The 20894-nt window shown below is 40.3% G+C and overlaps 2 protein-coding genes across 2 annotated transcripts in view; both read left to right on the forward strand.

The window, feature by feature from the left end:
• Positions 1 to 10893, forward strand: part of AHRR (aryl-hydrocarbon receptor repressor) — a 64092-nt gene extending 53199 nt beyond the window's left edge. Inside the window, exons 6-10 of the mRNA XM_030477607.1 lie at positions 1704 to 1837; positions 3179 to 3378; positions 5008 to 5126; positions 6060 to 6201; positions 9274 to 10893. Of these exons, the coding sequence (XP_030333467.1) occupies positions 1704 to 1837; positions 3179 to 3378; positions 5008 to 5126; positions 6060 to 6201; positions 9274 to 10393 (1715 nt within the window). The 3' untranslated portion in view covers positions 10394 to 10893. The remainder of the gene's footprint in view (positions 1 to 1703; positions 1838 to 3178; positions 3379 to 5007; positions 5127 to 6059; positions 6202 to 9273) is intronic.
• Positions 10894 to 17256: 6363 nt separating this feature from the next.
• The window catches only part of LOC115604515, a 28324-nt gene continuing 24686 nt past the window's right edge, over positions 17257 to 20894 (forward strand). The window contains exons 1-4 of the mRNA XM_030477733.2: positions 17257 to 17463; positions 17975 to 18191; positions 18976 to 19067; positions 20024 to 20092. Coding sequence (XP_030333593.1) covers positions 17257 to 17463; positions 17975 to 18191; positions 18976 to 19067; positions 20024 to 20092 — 585 coding nt within the window. The remainder of the gene's footprint in view (positions 17464 to 17974; positions 18192 to 18975; positions 19068 to 20023; positions 20093 to 20894) is intronic.

The raw sequence follows: 20894 nt of genomic DNA on the forward strand, positions 1-20894 counted from the left end.
ACATCCCATGCAAAACATTTCTGTACGGTACCACAATGGCAACATCTTTTTCTGCCATTTATTTTCCCATGCAAAATTATGCAGACAGGAGTCACCAGAAGAACAAGTAGGTTTAGCAACACACTTTTTCCTCTGAGGCTGTATTTCCCTAGAATGGCAGGTGGATACATGTGCTCAAGGTTTCTCCTGTATGAGGCTTGAAGCTGAAATCATGACTAGAGAACACACAGTGGGTTTGAAACTGTTAATTTTATAAAGAATTGTTGATCACAGAAAAATGTATACATTTCACCAGAAGGTGAGGAAGTAATTGAGGAAAGAAATTGAGGAAGCACGGTCTCCAAATGAGGGCAGGAGAAACTTGCAAGAAATCCTACAGCAGCCTTTATGAAGTTCTCAGGAACACAGTCAAAAAACTTTGCCAGAATTTCTTGCAGTTTATATTTTTTGCAGATATCTGAGGAACTTTGCAAGATTTTGTAGGGGGTACACAGAAAACAAACTAAAAAATGTGCATGAATATTTCAAACTATAAAAAATTACAAATATTTGGAATTTTTGTCATAATACAGTGGAGAATTCAGTTCCTGAGTTCATACTTCTGTACAAATAAATACTTCTGTCTTTTGGGAAACAAGTATTTCAAAAGCCAGTAACTCGGCACCATGCAGCCATTTGCTCACCTCCCTCTCCCTCTCTGGGCGGGATGGGGAGAAGAATTGAAAGAATGTAAACCCCATGGGTTGAGATAAGAACAGTCCAATAATTGAAGTATAATATAAAACTACTACTAATAATGATAACGATAATAATGATAAGGGAAATAACAAGAGGCAAGAATATAAAAATAAAAGGGGAAAGGAAAAAAAAAACCAATAAACACAAGTGATCACAATACAATTGCTCACCACCTGCCAACCAATACCCAGCCTGACCCGAGCAGTGACTACCCCCAATTTTTATACTGAGTATGATGTGCTGTGGTATAGAATACCCCTTTGGCTAGTTTAGGTCAGGTGTCCTGTCTCTGCTTCCTCCCATCTTCTTGTGCCCCTCCTCAATGGCAGAGCGTGACAGACTGAAAAGTCCTTGATCAGGGTAAGCACTACTTAACAACAACCAAAACATTGCTGTGTTATCAGCATTGTGTTCTCAGGCTAAAGCCAAAACACAGCGCTGCACCAGCTAGTAGGAAGAAAAATAACTGTTACAGCTGAAACCAGGACAACTTGTAGTCCAAAACTGGAAAATGCTTCATTAAAAATCAACTAGGCAACAGGTGAACATTAGCTAATCAGTCATTGTTAATTTATTTGTTTTGTCCTTGCATTAGCATTTTTCCTTTCATTTTGTTCCTCTTCCTAATGTACTTTTTGTGATCTGTGATCTCAAAACCAGCAACATCTGTTACGCTGTTCGTGACGCTTTGCATCATGAAAAATCACAAAAACTCAGGAAATAAAAAAAAGACAAAGTTTCTGAAGAAACTCACCTGAATGCCAGTGTAAAGCTTCTCTTTTTTTTTTTTTTCCTCTTTTGGTAAAAGCATATGCAGATGTATCTATACCTGATGCAATCTAATATTCACCCTTCCATAAAGTAAGTTTTAGCAATTTCCATAACAGTTTCTTCAACTGGCTACAGAACATTTTCATTCTTCCTTAGTGTTATCTGATATATATTGCTTCCACTGTTGTTCCTAGGAGAAGAATATATTCTCAGTAAATTGTTTAAAGCGCAAGAGAATGACAGCATGACAACAGATTATTCTTCCTTTTTAACTCGTTGTTTCATCTGTCGAGTTCGCTGCTTGTTGGACAGTACTTCTGGTTTCCTTGTAAGTATAATTTCACTTAGAGAACTGTTGTCATGACATACTAGATTTTAACCACTTCATATGAAAAATACTTCAACATGAATATTGAACATGAATATTGTGGAGAGCCATGGACAAGATACACTTCTCATTTGCTGTGCACTAACAAGAAACACCTAAAGACATTTATTAATACATATAAAGAGTGATGGGAGAAGAGAGGTTGTAATATTTGAAATTGAAAGAATCTATAAACTTCTGTTTTTGAAGCTCTTTCGGACAATATCTGTCCTCAATTCGTACTAGGCCTACCACAAGTATGGTAAGCCTGAGTTTCAATGATCAACATGTAAACACAAAGTATTTGCTTTAAGGAGCAGAAATAATAATGATACATATTCCCTTGTTGTGAAGGGTCCTTAAATGATAAAAAACAGAATTAGAAAGTGTCTCTCACTCTCCGCAAATATCCTTACTAGGAATGGCTCATTTCTACAAATCACTTCCCCATTTTCTTAGTAAAGACCAATGTTGTTTCTTATGACAAAGTATGGCACATGGAACGAAAATGAGAGTATCGGCACAAGACAGTGAAATGCAACTTCTGTTTCAGATGCTCATTTGCTGGAAGATGAGCTTATTTGCTGTAGGTCTGAACAGCAATTCAGTTAGTCATTTCTGCATCCCTGTTTTAATCTTGGAGCTCTGGAAAAAGCCCAACTCAAATGGACTGATTTTTCTCTGGTCATTTTGTTGTAGGTATTTTTTTTTTTCAGAGAGGCAGCAGAGTTAATAACTTGATCTCTGCCTTCTGATTATATAGAGATTTGCGGCAGGGACGGATAGCTTCTTGCAAGCTATGTACTTTGTATCTGGCTATCTTGGGCATATCTTTTCCATTGGCATCTGCCTGCACAGTCCTTGGGTTGTGCCAGTCCATATACTTCCCAGAGAAAGTGCAGGGCAAGAAGAAAGAAACTCTGGAACCATCTTACTGGAGAGAACAGAGCATGGAAAACTCAAAGTTCCAGCTTCAGAGTGAGGCACAGAGGAAATAGCTGTTTGCACCACCATATGCTGCCTGTACAGAACATAACACAGAACTTCTACTTTAAATACGCAGGAGAGACAAAAACAAAAACCAGCCTCAAATGTCTAATTTTACCGTTGATAGTACCTCCACTCACCATGCTTCTGAAATGTCATGGTTTAAATCATATGAAGAAAATGAGATTCCTAGTTTTTCTTCCTGTTTCAAAACTGGTTTTGGTGTTAAACAACATGGTCCATATGTTGTATTATCACTTTAATATTTATACACTAACTGCTTAAGATAATTCTATTGTTTTTTTTGTATAACAGACAATGCAGTTCCAAGGCAAACTAAAGTTTCTTTTTGGACAAAGGAAGAAGTCCTCATCGGGAACAGTATTACCTCCTCAGCTGTCATTATTCTGCATAGTGGTACCACTTCTGCTCCCTTCTATGACAGAGATGAAGATGAAAAGCCTGCTTGTGAAAGCAAAACACAAAGCTGATGATGCAGCAGCAGTGAATACAAAGTATTTTCAAATTAGTCTTTTAGCAGTTATAAAATTATACTATGGGCTTTATGTTTATTAAGCATGTAAAAAGCACAAATTTAGACTAAATGACTCTCCATTTTAAAACTTTTTTCTTAGAAAAGTGAAAAATTCCTCTGGATTAAACTACATAATACATAACTATGTTATAATATATAGACTAAATATACCTTATATATAACACATTAAGTATTATATTACTATATATATGAATTCATATAAAAATTGGAATGTTGGTATATCTTCCTAACCATCAGAAGTTACCAATGCAGAAATTCATTCTACTAGTTGTATAAGTGGAAAAGAAAATAGTTCTCAAATTTCAGTATCTTCTGATAGCACAATTATTTGGACTTAGGTATTTTGGTAGCAAAAAAAGGAAAACTTCAGAAAGGTGAATCTGTGTGTGTGTGTTCACACATTGTCAAACAAGATGTATTTGGTGCTTACATTTATCTTACAACAGAAGGCTTGTGAACACTTAAGTCTACAATTGCACTAAATGGCCTGGGGCTGATCGCTTGGTAGCAATCACAGAAAATCAGGACAGATTGTGTTCACACTTATTTCCTTCCTAACACTTATTTTTGTTACTCTTCTATGATGGAATTTTAGTTAATTTTTTCGGGCTAGGATTATATTTTCCCTTATTTGCTTAAATATAACCTTACAGCAATGAAGTCCATTGGCGTGGAGAAAAATTCTCATCAGTGTCACTGACAGCATCATAATTTGGCTTTTAATTAGAATATGCTCATGTATGTGTGGATTTACTGCCCAGATGTGTAATGTGGTTCTAGCACATACATCCTTTTTACAAGAATTAAATTACTGGAAGGCTGATATAATGTACTATGCAGGTTTTTGGAGTAGAGTTGGAATGTCATTTCCACTTTCTGGTTTTTCTGTGGCCCAGGTGAAATTAATTGATGATCAGAATTCAGCTCCTAGAACAGAGGTGCTGAACTTAAGTTTTAGTAACTAGCTGGATGGTGGCCAGGGATTTGACAAGAATGAAGCAGGCATTTAACTTCAGTGTTTCCTTTGGTTCAGGCCTGAAGCATTCTAGCAAGGGATGGTGGGCAAATTTATACAGTAATTTTTTTAATAATGGTCTTAATAAGGGGAAAAATTGGTAAAGCAGTGTTATGGACTTAGCACTGTTTCTAAGCCTTCATATGCATTTTGAACTAAAGATTGAAAGAAATCCATTCAAACCATACGATGATTATTTCAATTTGAAGTCATGCTAACTGTTAAGTGCATTGCTGGTCAGCGTGATGTATGTACCTTGAAGTACCCTCAATAGGCAGAGCAGAATATACACAGAATTTGTCTCAATTGAAGCTGAAATTTATTATTCCAGATATAGTAAGTCATGAGCGGAATATTCCTAAACATAACTGTTCTTAATTGAATACAGAACTCCAGTCATACACTAGTTTGAACAACTGAATAATGCAGGAAACATGGGTAATTATTTAGTAGTGGTTCAAACATAAGTTTTTACAAATGGTCAACTGCTTGAAGATCACATCTTTCAGGGTCTGATCCTGCTGTGTTGTCATTTGCTGACAAGGAATTTTCCACATTTTCTGTCCTCTACAGCTCCAGTTCCAAAAGTAATTCAGGGCTGTGTGAAGCAGCAGATTTATATGGAAGAAACAGTCATCATGAAGGTGCCACTTTCACTAATGTATTACAGATTGCTGAAAACCAAATCAAAGGTGTGTCTGTGAAGTACTCCTGGATTATGTACAGTGTATGGAGAAAGAACCTTGTCTTTTCTTTTCTCCTGCTAGGTTTTTCAGGTTTTGTTCAAAGTGATATCTTTTTTCTTCTCTTTAAAATCCCTTCTTTGAAATAATGCAAAAAAGGTTGTCTGCCTCAAAAGATAGTACTGAATCGGTCTGCTATTTGGGAGTGGAAAGAAATACTGCGATGCCAAGTTTACAGATATAGAAACAACACAGTAAATGCTTAACTTATGCTTTCCTAAAAATGGCAGCACTTGGTTTAATAAGATTATGTGAAAATCTTAATAATTAATACCAATATCTATCTCTCTATGAGGAAAACTGGATGATATGTTACACATTAGTTTTTCCCAAAGATCATAAAACAATGAAAATTAGAAAGTATTATCTTTAAAACTCATGATTTGCTTGCAGCTCTGACTCATGCTTTTCCAGTGTTTGGCTGTGGCAATATTATGAGAGTCTATGCTGTATTTCAGATTTTACAATGGATAAAATTTTGATGGTGAGTCTACCCCAGTGGGCAACTTCTTAAGCAGAATTGTACTCAGCCTTCTGTCATACCTGCTGGAAACCTTTAACTTCTTTAAAACCATTCCTCTGTTATAGCACCATTTTTCATACACACTTTCTTGTTGGTTAGTGCTGCTACTGAGAGGCAAAAATTATAATGAACTAGTCATACTGAAAAATCCTTGGTTACAGTTTAAGTGCCTCATTAGGCTTTTCCAATTATTTTTTTAATGTAGTTTGCCCTGTTTTCTGACATGTTTTAGCTTGTACTTTCCTATGCTGATGATTCCAGTGCAGCAAAAAAACCTGTGAACATTCACCCATAGTTTAGGTATGAAAAAATATTAAATACTGCTTGTATTAAAATAGATTTTCTTTTAAATTGTATAGCAAAGAATAATGGAGAAAATGGCATTTCTCTAGTCAAAGTACAAAAAAATGAGGATCACTGGGTCTGGGTTCAAGCCAACACTCAACTTCTGTATCGAAGTGGTTGTTCAGAATATGTCCTTGCCCAACAGCAAATGTTAAAGTAAGTATATTTTCCAATACTAAAACACCCTCTATATGTCAGCAAAATTAATGTATTCTTCATGTATGAGATCTTTGAAAGGCCTGTCATGATCTAAGAGAAGAGCTAAATGAGAAGGATTTAGTTCACTTTTGAAATGGGAATCCATTTTTATCTTGGATCGTATGAAATGGCTGTTATAATCCTAAGCAATATTTTTTTCCTTCATTCTTTTTTTCTCCTGAAATTGAGTGTACATACACACTAAACCAGAATACTTCAAAGCCAAAATGCTGGATTATTGATATGTTTTTACTTTCTTGCACAAAAATGCATTCTGTGGTTTTGTTTTACTTTGCAGCTGAAACTCTGGTGATTCAGTGTCCTGGTTTTTCTATTTTTAAACATTTGATGATGTTAAGATTGTTTTTTTTGTGTGTCTTTATAGATGGCAGTTGAGCTCATGTTTTTAGTTGTGGATGTTCAACCTGATCTAAACAGGGATGCTCCTACTCATTGTACATTTGTAGATAGATACCTCTAGTTGGTTATAGGCTCAGCCTTGGATTGGAAGCTAATCTCACAGATTTGCATTCGAAGAGGACTTCCCGGCTGTGTATTACCCTTCCCTCCTAAATAGTCTTTTCTTCCTTCCCTGTGGGATTGTCTGTTCCAGTTCCTGTGGGCCTTGTTGAGGCATCTCTTTAAGCTAGTCTGAGAGAAGAGATAGAGAGTGGACTGAATGAGCAGGAGCCAGGAGTTGTAAATAGCCACCATCTGGGCCAGTGGAAAAAATGTGGCTGATATCACTAGATTTTTTTCCGTTAGGATGTCTCACAGGTGGAAAAAATACATTAAAAAGTCTTTGAACTTCTAAAGTAGTTATCCCTTGCAGGCAGTGTATCACCCAGTATCCACATGAATAACAGAGGAGCTCCCACCTGAGGGTGGTGGAACTTTTTAACTTTACTGGGAAGGCACAAACACCATCTTGCTGTGTGATGGAATGAACTTCTATAAGGAACAGATTAAAAGTGGATGTTTCTTCTATCCAAGTCTCTACTTCTAAATAGTTTTTTGTGTAATTAAGCATGCTCTTTGATCACAGAATCGTAGAATGGTTTGGGTTGGAAGGGACCTTGAAGCTCATCCAATTCCACACCCCTTGCCATGAGTAGGGACACCTCCCACTAGACCAGGTTGCTCAAAGCCCCATCCCACCTGGCCTTCCACATCCCACCAACACTGCCGGGGATGGAGCATCCACAACTGCTCTGGGCAACTTGTTCCAGTGCCTCACCACCCACATAGTAAAGAATTTCTTCCTAATGTCTAATCTAAACTTATCCAATTTCAGTTTAAAGCCATTGCCCATTATCCTGTCACTGTCTCTCCTTGTAAAAAGTCCCTCTCCAGCTTTCTTGTAGGCCCCCTTTAGGTACTGGAAGGCTGCTCTAAGGTCTCCCCTGAGCCTTCTCCTCTCGACGGCGAACAAGCCCAACTCTCTCAGCCTGTCTTCAGAGGAGGTATGCTTCAGCCCTCTGATTATCTTTGTGGCCCTCCTCAGGACCTGCTCTAACAGGTCCATGTCCTTCTTACGTTGGGGGCCACAGGGCTGAACACAGTACTCCGTGTGGGGTCATTTTTACCCTCTGAGTGGTTAAAATCCTTCCTTTGTGCTTGACAGTTCCTGCACACTGAAGATGTACAAGATCTGACCATGGAGATTATATTCAGTTCCGTCTTTCTGATAGCCTGCCATAGACTCATCCTTACTACTACTGTTTTGGAGGTTGTTTTTTTTTTTGGTAAAAATGTATGCTGCCTTCTTGGAAACATACATACATAAATTCTTCATTTGGGGTCTCAGTTTTTGTGACGATTGCATTTTCATCAGTCCATTGCTTGCCAATTAGTCCATATCCTGAGAAGCTAGTTCTGCAGCAAACTTGTATCATTCCATTTACATATCAAGACTGTAGATAATAGCAATAACAGTATCTATTAAAGGACTTAAAATATTTAATACCTCATGGAAAAAAAGAGAGAAAATATTCTCCCTTCTTGGTGTACATTTATTCCAGTGGGACATTCTCTCTTTGTAACAACATGGACTCCCTCTACTGGAAAATCTTATATTTGCACATTGAGTCCATAGCCAAGGCAGCAGTTCTTATTAGCAAGCTAAGAAAAAGCCTTCTAAACCCGTTACTAACTCTCCAGGTTTTCATGCTCATTTTTTATTGACATGTCCACTTATTGTTCAGGGAGGGAGGGGTTGGTTTTGTAGCACTGATCCTGCCTGGTCTGGAATCATCACGTTAGCGAATTCAAGACAAATCCTGAACCTGAAGATTTGAACCCCATCTGCACCGAGCTGGAAAAGCTCAGGCAACTTTGTCTGCCAGAGCTTTTTTGTAATATTGACCGTTCAGCTGGAGGGCATGGAAAATGAATTCACTGGCCATCTTAGAAAATGAAAGACAATATAAATCAAGTTTGACATGTGAAACAAACCTATGCTCAATATGAACATCTGTGACTATTCTGGACACTTAATTTAGGCATCTTATTTCCTCTCATCTAACTCTGCATTCTCAAAATGACCCCCATGGTCCTCCCTCAAATCACTTTGAACAGAAAGTTCTTATGTGTCCAAATAATTCTTTGTTAACAAAATACATCTCCTGTAAGATACTCTTTGCATTTTATCTCTCGATTTTTCTACACACAAATATTTGGATATATTTTAAGGGAAGAATGAAAGTGTAAGGTAGTTACCATACTGTACTATGATACTTAAGGTCTTTGTGAACTGTGTGCCTGAAATGGAAGTGTAAATGTACGTCAAAATTTAAATGAAACAGTGCCACCGAAAAGGTAGCTGTGCACAAACTGATGCCCAGACGCATGCACACTCTTTTTTTCTCTTGAACAAATGCAAAGGTTATACGGACGAGAGTGTGAGAGTCCCATATTAAGTTAACAACAAAGTATTGCTTGTAATGCATGTTGATCCACTCCATTTGTATCCCAGAAAACATCAACTTAGAAACCTCTGATTGACTGATTTTTTTGTACTGTTATTGAAAGGGAAGAAGATGAACAACTGAAGATACTAAGTGGTTTTGCCAGTTTGAAAGGAAACCTGGAAGGACTTTCCTATAACAGCGCCATTGAAACTCTGGGCCAGTGGAAGCATCTTAACTGGACAGCAGTAAAAAATGAACAAGATAATGTAAAAGTGAAGTTTGAGCCACATACAAACGGTGAGTGTTTTATGCAAGAGGAACCTCTCAGTTCCAACACATCAGTTTTAGGCATTCAAAACAACTGCAGCACAAATAGTAGCTGGACTTTAAGAAACTCAAGCTCTTGTTCCATGAGCCAGCGAATGAATACATGTTCAAACAGGAGAGCTGGATCATTCTACAACAGAGACCAAAGCTTCTTAAATTTAGCATCAACTTGCCCTTCCCACTGGGGGAGCGCAGAAAGCTGCCAGTCTTACTCAGGTGTACAACAGCGTTGTGCGGAGAACTATGCAACGGACCATCTGAAAATGCAGAGACCGTTCATATCCTCAGAGTCTCTCTATGACACAGCCTTTCCCTTGGAGATGCCTATCAAAACAGAATATGATTCTGATTCTGAAAACATTGCTGATAACTACCTGATGTCACAAAACCGAGCCTGGGTGGATGAGAATGGCTCAGTAAGAAAGCAGGTGTTTAGCTACCCCAATAGAGTGCATCTCAAAACAGAACTGGACCTCTGTGAGCCAGCCTCACCTTGTCAGAAGCCAAGGCACTGCCTTTACACACCGCATAATTGGCAGTGCATCGTAGCAAATCATCCCAACAACCTAAACCTGAACAGATCTTGCAAAGGTTCACGTAGCAAGGAGGTGGCTCCATTTTACCCTCAGAACTCCTCCGGGTGTTTGGAAAGCATGCCTGACCTGACGCACACAGCGTGCTACGGCCACTTCTACAGCCCCAGCCCAGGCGAGGAGAAAGAGCAAAATAATGAGGGGTTTAAAATGCCGTGTGAATTTAAAAACCCCTGCTTGGTTCAAGCAATCAAGCGTGAACCCCTGGATTCTCCACCATTGTCCAGCAGTGGACAGAACAGAGTACACACGAGCTTCCCCGAAAATATATTAGCAGGTCCTGTGCCTCATAAAGCCACTGAATGTACATTTTTACAATAGATTTTATAACATTTGGAGTATTTATAATGTTAAAGGCATGAAGTTGTAGATTCTCTTCCAGTTGGGTTAAATGAGTTACTAAAATTAAAAGCCAGTGCAAAGATTTTGAGAGTGTGTGTGTGCGCGCATCTGTGTATGAGAAAAACCAGACACAGAAACGTACATGCATCATATACTCTATTCTGCCCTACTACCCTTCTGTTAGTGATCTTTGGAAAGAAAGAAAGATAAAATCTCAGGCACAGAAAAATAATCACTGCTCACTGCACAGGTATACCTGCTAATTTGTCTTTATCATCCCTCCTCTCATGTCTACAATTCATTACCAAGGTCTAGCTGTTTCTGTTTCCTGCCTTTGTTTTGTTTGTTTTTCTGAAGCTGATGTGGATGCCTCTGTGCAAACATAAAATCCTTATGGTCTTCAGTGTGGCCAGTTTACCTTAGCGCTTTCTGTATTTTTAGGTTTTTGCTACTCTAGTAAGAAGCATCTGCTATTCCTTTATCTCAGCATTAAACTGATGGCAACAGGATAGCATTAATGAAAACAAATTACTTTCATAAAACAGAAATTATTTCACTTCAAACTGAAGTTCTTCTCAAGTTTCCTTGATAATAATGATGTTTTAGTAGCCATATTTTTCCATTGTAAAGCTATCAGCCTTTCATGTTGCTATTTGAAAGACTGAACAATGGGATGTTACCCACTTCTATGAGTTACCAGTGCTGTAAAATGTACATGAGAAGAAAATATTTCTCCAATATTTATTGCTGTTACTTGTAACATTAACAAAGGAAATGCACTTTTTAATTTGATAGTATTTTTTTGATTGATAACAGCTTGTTAGATATTGTCACCTGACATCAAAACCAAGCACCACACTAATATTACATATATTATTTTCAAAAGCATCCTAGTTTCATTCCCAAAATCAAATCTTAATCTCTTAAACCTAGAGCTAACTGGAAGATGTATATATTTCAAAAGCACCAAAGTGTTTTTGAAAACAGATCTGATGCTTTCCTTTGAACCCAGGCAGTAATGTATTTCCACCAAAAAAAAAAAGTACAACTTCTGTTTTGGTTTTTATTGTTGTTGTAGTTTGACTCCTGCACTAACTTTTGTTTTAAAATTGCACTATGTCAACTTTATATCAACTTCACCTATATAAAAACCACATCATTAAAAAAAAGAAAAAGCTAAAAAGCTTAGATGTATATGTGCTTTTTGAAAGAAACCCTATAACGAATGTTTTCTTTTTCAGAGTGTTATAAATAATTATAATGTCTTCATTTCTGTACCTATTAGTCACTAAAAGCATGGCTTTACATGCCAGAACAGTGGCATAAACTTCTCCCAAATGCTATAAATATGTGGGATAAGTGTAGTTTATGGGGAATGTTTCTGCACCTGGGAGGCTGCTCTTCTCCAAGACTGTGTGTCTTCTCTGATAGAAATCATTGCCTGTACATTAGAGTTGGCAGATGTAAAGATACATTCTCTGCATGTCAGTTAAGTGCTTATGAAAAATAGCTTGATCTGAAATGCTGCACTTTACACCGTAATGGTACCTTTTGATGGCTGTCCTGCACAAGGCAGTATTCTCAGCAGAAAGACAAGAGTCCACAGTAAAGAGGGGCAATAATATCTTACTGTAGCTCAAATTAATTCTGCCATAGTCCAGCTGACCATAGCCAAGCCATGAAAACATCATCTTTTTTTTGTGTCTGAGGTAAATCAGCTCCCTGTTGACTATGTGCTGCCTCTTACTTAAGATAGTCCTGATAGCCTTGCTTTAATACTCCTGACAGTGAGTCTGTTGCAACATCAGACCATGTTCTGAAGTGAGACTACAATGGTGGAATTTACACGACTCCCTGGTACACCACCGTTCACATCACAAAAATTCAAGCCAAATCGCAAAAATACTTGCAGGCAAGCAAACTGGCTACTCATGTAGAGCAAGACTGCTGAAAAGCTGCTCGTTCAATTCCATGCTTGGACTCGCTGTCACATCCCTCTGAGAGAGAGTACCTGGGCCTGGTTTTGCACTACCTTGCACCTTCTCTCATCATTTGCGTTGATGCAACATGACTGTAAACCACTGTTGTCCTAATCTGGATGTGCTGGTGCCATTTTGCACGATGCAAGTGTTTAGATCAGGTGCAGCTCTGTAGAGGACTGCGCCACAGAATGCCTCATCTGTGCTTAGAAGTATTTCCTGACATGACTACAATGGGACATCTATACCAGCCAGATTTCTCTCTTCAGTGTGGAACAACATACATTAACAATAGAAGTTCTCTACAGATCATTCTGCTACAGAATAAAGGCTATTTTGTTAACACGAATATCTACTCTAAGGCTTCCCTGGTTTACTTCAGTTGGGATGATTTTTCTCATGTTTCCAAGAAACCCAGACATATTTTACACATCTTAATTGATATTATAGAGGTAGATGAAGCTTCTGCATGTAAGAGAATCTAATCTAAGAGATGTAACAGCCATCTTCTAGGAGGATGGATGAACGTGTGACTCAAAAGTCAGATGTCACCTTCTGACTCCCCACTGTGTAAATGCAGTCAGGTTTGCTTCCTTATCACTTCTTAAAGTCTGAACCCAAGAAAAATACATTTATCCTGCACATCAGATTTGAATTTGGCCCACTTAATTTATGGCCAAGTAGTTATTCCAGGTCTCACATGAAAAAAATGTGGTATCAGTGGAATTATTTCTAAGTTATCACACACATCCAGCAATCTCCTAAGAACTGTGCTTATAAGGTGATCAGCAGTTTGTCCTCTTTTTGGACAATTGCTAACCACTGTTGATAGGTTACTATGGTGGTAAACAAAGACCAGTTCCCTCAGACACTTGTGTTTAGCCCTTATCCTTAGTGAGCTGGTATATGCATCCCTCAAACACAGCCCGGAAGTCTGCTTTAGGAGCCTCCAAATATGTTTATTGTAACAACAATAAAAAAAGTCTTCTTGCAGAAGAAATTCCTAGTCAACACTTACCTGATAGGAGCTTGGAGCATAAAGGCTGAAAGAAATGCCTTTCTTTTTCTATGTTAGTATGCTTCTAACACCTGACTGATGACTGCATTCAAACTTCCTAAGCCATAAACACTCCAGAGGTTGAGACAGAATGAACTCATGAATTCTGGTGTTCAGTGATATTTTTTGCTGTTCATCCATAATTTTTTTGATATGGAAGGTGAGCGGTTCTAAAAGATCATGTGTCTAAAAGAATGTGTCTCCCTCTGAGATGTTACTCAGTCCACAGAGAGCAGAGACTATCATCAGTGCTAAAGCTGCTGAATAAGGTTTTGTCTATACTGCTAATGTGGTCTGATTTATCTGTCTGTGGACAGCTGTTGAGCACCATATGAATGCCGGTCCAACTGAAGTACACCACTGTAAGCACTATTTTTACTGAAAAACAACCTGATTTGAGCTAAGCGTAAACTTGTCCAGCAAAAAGAGTGGATTTTCCTGCTGCTTCTAAGGTTTGCTGGGATGCAGTTACACCAGTGGTGGAAACTGGGGCAGACCTCCACTGTAGATAACACTATCAATCATTTATATTCATTTTAGACTCTCTGGATACCAAAGTAGAGCTTTGTTCTGAAAATCTGAGTGAGGGCAGCAGTGTGCAAGGAATAAGCTGGTTTCAGTTGGTCTTCAGTTTGGAGATCCAACTAGTGAAATGAAAGATCAAGGGACTGTACCTACAGTCTCTGTAGGAAAGACTGACTTCCTACTCCTTGACTGTAATGCCGTAATGCAAAGTACACGTCTATGGTTTAATCACCCTTCATTAGAACACAGTGATGTATTCTTAAAATCTTTAGAAATGCATCATCTATGGATATCTGACATTTGTACATCAGCCACTTCAGTAAGACTTTGGGTGCTGACCTTTTCATGGTATGGAGATCAACAGAGCACATGCAATTCTGCAAATTCCTAGTGCTTAAAATACTTAAGAGTGAGGCAAAAGCCTGAGGCAAGGAATATTTTGTGGGCTAAGGTAAGCTTCTGCTGCCTAGAAGCCTTTCTTAACTTTTTGTTTTGAAGCCATATTGGAACTTAAGTAGTACAGCGTCGCTCACTGTAGTTACTTCAGAAAAGCCATTAATTTGTCTTACCAGCACGTGATGTTTTAATTGGAATAGTTAAAAAACACCATTTCCCCTACCTACGAATACATACATTGCCTTAGGTTGTGGAAAAAAAGTCAACATACTCATTGTCTTTCAACAGAGTGTGATATAACTAAAAACCCAACCTCAGAATGATGGCGGTATAGAGCTGCTGTTCTGTTTTTCTTGTCTTTTCTTTCTGCTCCCTTACTCTCTTTCTCCCTGCTGCCTTAGTGTAAACATTCAAAATGGAAAGACTCTTCTGATTATACTGAGACAAAACCTCTAAACTTAAATGAGATTGTAGAAAATTTCTCACTGGAAAAGGAAGTTCTACTCCGGGAGTTTCTTCCTCTCTTTTAAATCTTGCAAAATCCTATGTGAAATCAGGTGTTGTAACTGAAGGAGACTTCTGCAGCATGGGTAGTGAGCAAAGAGATTCTGCAGGTGGCCACTCTCAGGTTGCAGTCACAAGGCTTTTATCTAGCTGAAGGTGATTCAGACGGGGGCGCAGCTGATAGCTTATGTTCATAGACACTACCACCCTGACAAATACATCTTTGTTGGGTTTGATCACACGTGGCATATGTTCTTGTCATTATAAATGCATTTCTCTATCATGCTATCAGAAATGCTTCCGAACAAAGCATTTGTTCAGATATATATATATATACACACAAATGTACTAAACTCACAAAGCACTTTTTAAAGATATCCAAACATACAGAGATACAAGCACTTGCCTGTGCTTAGGCAAAGACTTTCTTTGGGTAGAGGTTTGGAGGGAAAGTAAAAAAATTGATTAAGACAAATTTTGGGGAGAAAGATCACCTTGATTGATATATTGCTGTCAAAGTGTAATTATTCTGTGACTACAGCATGAATTCTCCACCCACCACTAATAAATCAGTTCTGAAACCATGTCCTTATTTTTAATGTAGAACTGAATTTGTAACTTTTCAAGCTGAAAACATTTTTTTAAAAACAAGGATTGCAGTAATTCAATGCTAAGTTTTACTTCTCGATCCGACTGAAAACATCATTCTAGGAGGCATGAAGTCCTCCTGCTCTTTTCTTCACATTAGTCTTTGAAACTAGCAAATTCAGAGCCTGCATTAAGTCTCTTTCTGCTGGTAACTGTAGCTCAGCCATGCAGCTGGTGCTCTGACTGTGCAGTCTGAAGTTTCTCAGAATTTCCTTGATGCAACGGGGCTCCAGGGACAGCTGCACAACAGCCAAAACTTCCAGTTTTACATTTTTACTGGTAGAATTATGGTATTCTGATGACTAATACAAGAATGTGGCAGGTAATAGCTAGCCTCACTAATTGTATTTAACTAATTAGAGGCTATGGTAAAAAAGACAGCTAAAGTACTGGTCTAGAGCTCCCTATTTTGCACAGAAGGATGTCATAGGAATTATATCTCAGTCTCTTCCTTCTGAATCTGATATTTTCTTCTGTTCCTGTTCTTCTGTTACGTGAGATAAGAAGAGGCAAGCATCAACTTTTGTGTTTTTAAACAATTTTGTCTAAGAACAAACTTCAAAAAGGCAAAAGTTATCTCAATTCTCAGTAACAGTATTCAGTTTTCTTCTCTTATCATAAACATTAAGATTCTTCCTCTTTGTAGTCAATAAACTTCTCTCTTCTGAAAGGGTCCTTCCTTGCATACCTTCCCCCATTCACAGCTACTTAACAAAACCAAAGAACACTTTCTTCCTTAAAGGCAGTTGTGTCCATCAAAAAAACTTTTCCTTCCTCTAGCTCAGTATGAGGCATTAGCGCAATCCCGCATTACCCCCCTGCCATCCTTAATAAGACAGAGGTACTCATTAATTACACAGAACTCCTACAACAGAAAAGAAAGGTCGCTTTGCTGGTAAAACATCCTCTCTTCAGGAGGCTGTACTGCCAAGAAACTCTGAGCTACCACCAACAGTTTAGTTCTGCAAGTATATATCATAGAATGGTTTGGGTTGGAAAGGACCTTAAGATCATCTAGTTCCAACCCCCCTGCCACATGCTGGGACACCTTCCACTAGATCAGGTTGCTCAAAGCCCCCTCAACCTGGCCTTGAGCACCGCCAGGGATGGAGCATTCACAGCTTTGGCGGGCAACCCATTCCAGTGCCTCACCACCCTCGCTGTAAAGAATATCTTCCTTATATCTAACCTAAACCTCCCCTGTTGCCAAATCCTTTTGTGTTTAGACATGGTCTTTCTTTCAAAAAATCATTTCCTCCTTTTTTGTTTTTCACATTTTTTTCTACACGTGTTTATTCTTTCACTGTGAAATTGCACTTCTAATTTGGGGTTTTTTTTGGTTTTTTTGTTTTTAAGAAGGGTATGGAAGCATTACACAATGTGTATAGTGCAGTGTTTTCAATTAGCCCATTTTAGATTCTGACATTAGAACCACAAAAAATTATCAGGCGTTTTAATGTCACTCCATGAAGGGCCTCTGTTACAGAAATGACCATGAAAAAATATCATCATTCATCTTGAAAAGGGGTATAATCTGCCATCAAACTCTAATAATCCTGCATTAAAAATGCCATTCCCACTCCTCCTGAAGAAACACGGTGGAGGACACGGAGATCAAGCAGCGGTTTTGGCCTGCCTCATATTGCATAATCCCCAAAATTAAGAGCATGTTTCTGGAGGGAACACTACAACGACCCGAGCATTATTGAAAACGTGTATACCAGCTTGTACCCATGCCGTGTGCATTTAGGCAGGCGATTCACGTGCTGGTTGTTTCGACAGCTCAAGTACTTGAGGCTGGCCGGGAGCGGGCACGCACAGCCCCAGCCCCAAAGGCTGCCGTAGGGAAGTCATCCCAGCCCCGGTTAACGGGAATACCTACATGTAAACTAACCTGTATCGACTATGCTGCTTCGTATACAAGTGTAATAGACGTCCAGGTATATCACTAGTGGGCTATTGAAAAGCAGGCAGTAAATGGTGGGTTTGGTATTTTGGCATTTTGTTTAAAACCAGTGCACTTTTCTGTTGATTAGATTCTTTTTTTGTACCGTTTCCTCGGCCTGCTTTTAGAAGGAACTTTCAAGTGTATTTCTTAAATTATATTTTACATTTACTACCGGTCGGAAGTGTAAAGTTCAGACATTTTAAAATAAACATTTGCATTTAAATTAACGCCGTTGCCGAGTGCGTTGTCTGCCCCGTTCTCCAAACCCCGCTGCCGCACCGCCGCTCCCGGCCTGCCCCTGATACGGCGCTGGGGCGGGGGGGGGGCGGGAGGCCGTCACCTTCCGTTGTTTCCACCCGGCCCGACAGGGGTCGCCAGGGAGCCGCCGGGGAGGGCCGGGAGGGCTCCGGCTCCCCGCCGCGCGCACCCGGTGCTGGCTCCCCATTGGTCGAGGCGGGCGGCTTGTTGCCTATTGGCTACTATCAGCGGGGGCGTGGCGTTAGAGGACGCGGTGGGGGGTGTTCGTCCGTCGCCGGTGTCGGCTCCCGGTTCGCTGTGAAGCAGCGGAAGTGACGAACGGCGGGGAGCGAGAGCTCCCGGATGGCCCTGGGCGCGCGCGCTCCGGGGGGTACTCCCGTTACCGGCCCGGCTGGGGGCGCGCCGGGAAAGCCGCGGCGGCGGGCCTGGGCGAACCCTCCCTGCTGAAGCAGGGGGCAGCAGGTGGGAGCGCCGCTGAGGTACGGCCGCTGGGGTACGGCCGCCGAGGTACCGCCACTGAGATGCAGCCGCGGAGGTACCGGCGCTGGGTACGGCCGCTGAGGTGCAGCCGCGGAGGTACCGGCGCTGGGTACGGCCGCTGAGGTGCAGCCGCGGAGGTACCGGCGCTGGGGACGGCCGCTGAGGTGCAGCCGCGGAGGTACCGGCGCTGGGTACGGCCGCTGAGGTGCAGCCGCGGAGGTACCGGCGCTGGGTACGGCCGCTGAGGTGCAGCCGCGGGGGTACCGGCGCTGAGGTGCGGCCGCTGAAGTACCGGCGCTGAGGTACGGTCGCAGAGGTACCGGCGCTGAGGTACGGCCGCTGAGGTGGAGCCGCTGAGGTACGGCCGCTGAGGTGGAGCCGCTGAGGTGCAGCCGCTGAGGTGCCGGCGCTGAGGTACCGGCGCTGGGGTGCAGCCGCTGAGGTACCGGCGCTGAGGTACCGGCGCTGAGGTACCGGCTGTCGGGGGAGGCGGGAGCAGCTAGGGGCGTGCGCGGCCGGAGAGCGGTGCTCTGTTGGGGCCGGCCTCTCCGTGAAACCTCTGCAGAAAGGTGAAAGAGAGGGTGCCGTTGCCCGAAGGCTTAAGGGTGTAAAGGTGTCCTCGTGATAAAAGTTCACATCTAGAAACGCCTTGGAACGACTTAATTCACCTGACTAACGCTTCCCTCACGTCCCCGGTTGTTTGCTGAAAAGTACTGTGTAAGCGAGAGTTGGTTTCATTTTGGTATTGTTTTCTCATTGTATGCAGTGAACCAGTTTTGCAGGATGAGCACTGTGAGTGAAGAAGTTAAGCCAGAAGATGGCAAACCGGAATCTGAAAAAAAGATATTTTACTGTGAAGTGAGTGTGTTTCTTGATGGCTTTTCAGCATGCATGCTAAAGTGCAGGCCTGAGGTATTAATGTCCATGCTGTCAGACGTACAGACCGAACAGTGTGCCAAACTCATGAGAGAAGCTGTTAATGTGGAGAATAACGTGGTTGATACCTGGAAGAGCTACTTGTCTTAGGATCTGGTGAATTCAGTTTGTTCTTGAGCAGTCACAGATGCAATATAATGGTCCTTAATTGTAACCTTTCAAACTTCTGTGAAATATTTATCGTAAGTGACTATAAAGTCATGTTTAGCTGTGAAGGGTACAACTCTGGGTCAGAACGTGTTAAATTTATCAATCATACTGTTTGAGCAGTGAATTTTTTTTCTGGTGCTTTAAATTTCTGGGACGGTATGTCAAGAGAATAGACAATATTAGCATATGTTAGTCATTGGGGGTTTTTTAAACTAAAGATAGTAAGAAATAATTGTAGGTCTGTATTGTCTTCCGTTAATTATTGTATTGGTATATGTGTGTCTGTGGATCTTACTGAAATGCAGATGTCTTCCTCTATTGTTTTTCTCATCCCTTTGGCATAACAATGAACGGAGGGCATAATTTTGCCTCTGTTCCTTTCTAGTCGCTATATGATCACCCCTTTATGTTGGCTTTCCAGCCTGGAGAAGTTTAGAAAACTAAGAATCCAGAAAGTGGTGGTGGGTGGGGAGGGGCTTTCAGAAGATTGGTACCACCTGGTATATTTAAATGTGTATTTAGGGATCATTTGAATAAGTTTGCACACTGTTTCTAGTGAGTTTAGTGGTATGCTGCTCTCCTAAATGTCACACAAATTGTACTCTTTAAGCCAGAGAAGACCTTGAGAATTATGCTGTAGAAACAGACCTCTTTCCAGTTCTTATAACTCGCCAACTACAGAATGTCTATAGCATAACTGAAGATGTGCTTTCAATTTGTCTTTTTAGGTTTGTAAAGTTCCATGTATGAGTTCTATAAGTCTTCAGTCACACTATCGTGGTGCAAAGCACAGAAAGGTAACCTTTTTCAATAAATAAATATATATATGCAAATTTAATAATAAATCTGTCATTCTTGTGAAGTTCAGTAATTGACTTCACTCGGCTTCAAGTGCTTGCCTAGTTTACTGGTAGATCTGTAAGGGTAATTTGCTTGAAAGTTCCCAAGAAAAAGATGAGGTGGGAATCTCACAACTCTGTGTTGTACTAACATGTAACTAACAGCCATACCTAAAGGTAAATGTGTGTTAATTGTGAAATTAACACTTGAATTACATGGGAGTCACAGATAATGAAAGAATGCAAACTTCTGGTTTTAGATACCATTAGTAAAAGTACTGTCCTGTTGCCCGGATCTACGCAAGTCGCCTGTACTAAAAACTAAAACTAGCTTACTTGTTACTTTGATTGTAACATCAATTCAGATTTCCTGGAGGAGTTTAGAGAGGCTTAGCTACCAAGTTGTAAGGTTCTATTTGTTTGAAAGCGCCTCATTAGCAACTTCATGGTTTACTATCTTTGCTTTTTCTGTGCTTAAAGTATTAAATAGAGTTCTGTGAGGATGTATTTGGAGATGAGGCTTTTATAAATGTTGTTTGACTGAACTAGTCATTGGGTGATGATTATCTTCTGTTTAAAATTCCACATTCTCAATCTGTAAAGTTGAGACATGCTCAGTTGTCTGTACTTTCCTGTTAATTAGTGTTGCTGTCATCAGATGGTGGTGTTCTGGGACTGAAGTGTCTGCTGTAATCGTAGAATGAATGAATCACAGAATGGTTTGGATTGGAAGGGACCTTAAAGATCATACGGTTCCAAC

The sequence above is a fragment of the Strigops habroptila genome, chromosome 1, assembly GCF_004027225.2.
Source record: "Strigops habroptila isolate Jane chromosome 1, bStrHab1.2.pri, whole genome shotgun sequence".
Classification (NCBI taxonomy): Eukaryota; Metazoa; Chordata; class Aves; order Psittaciformes; family Psittacidae; genus Strigops; species Strigops habroptila.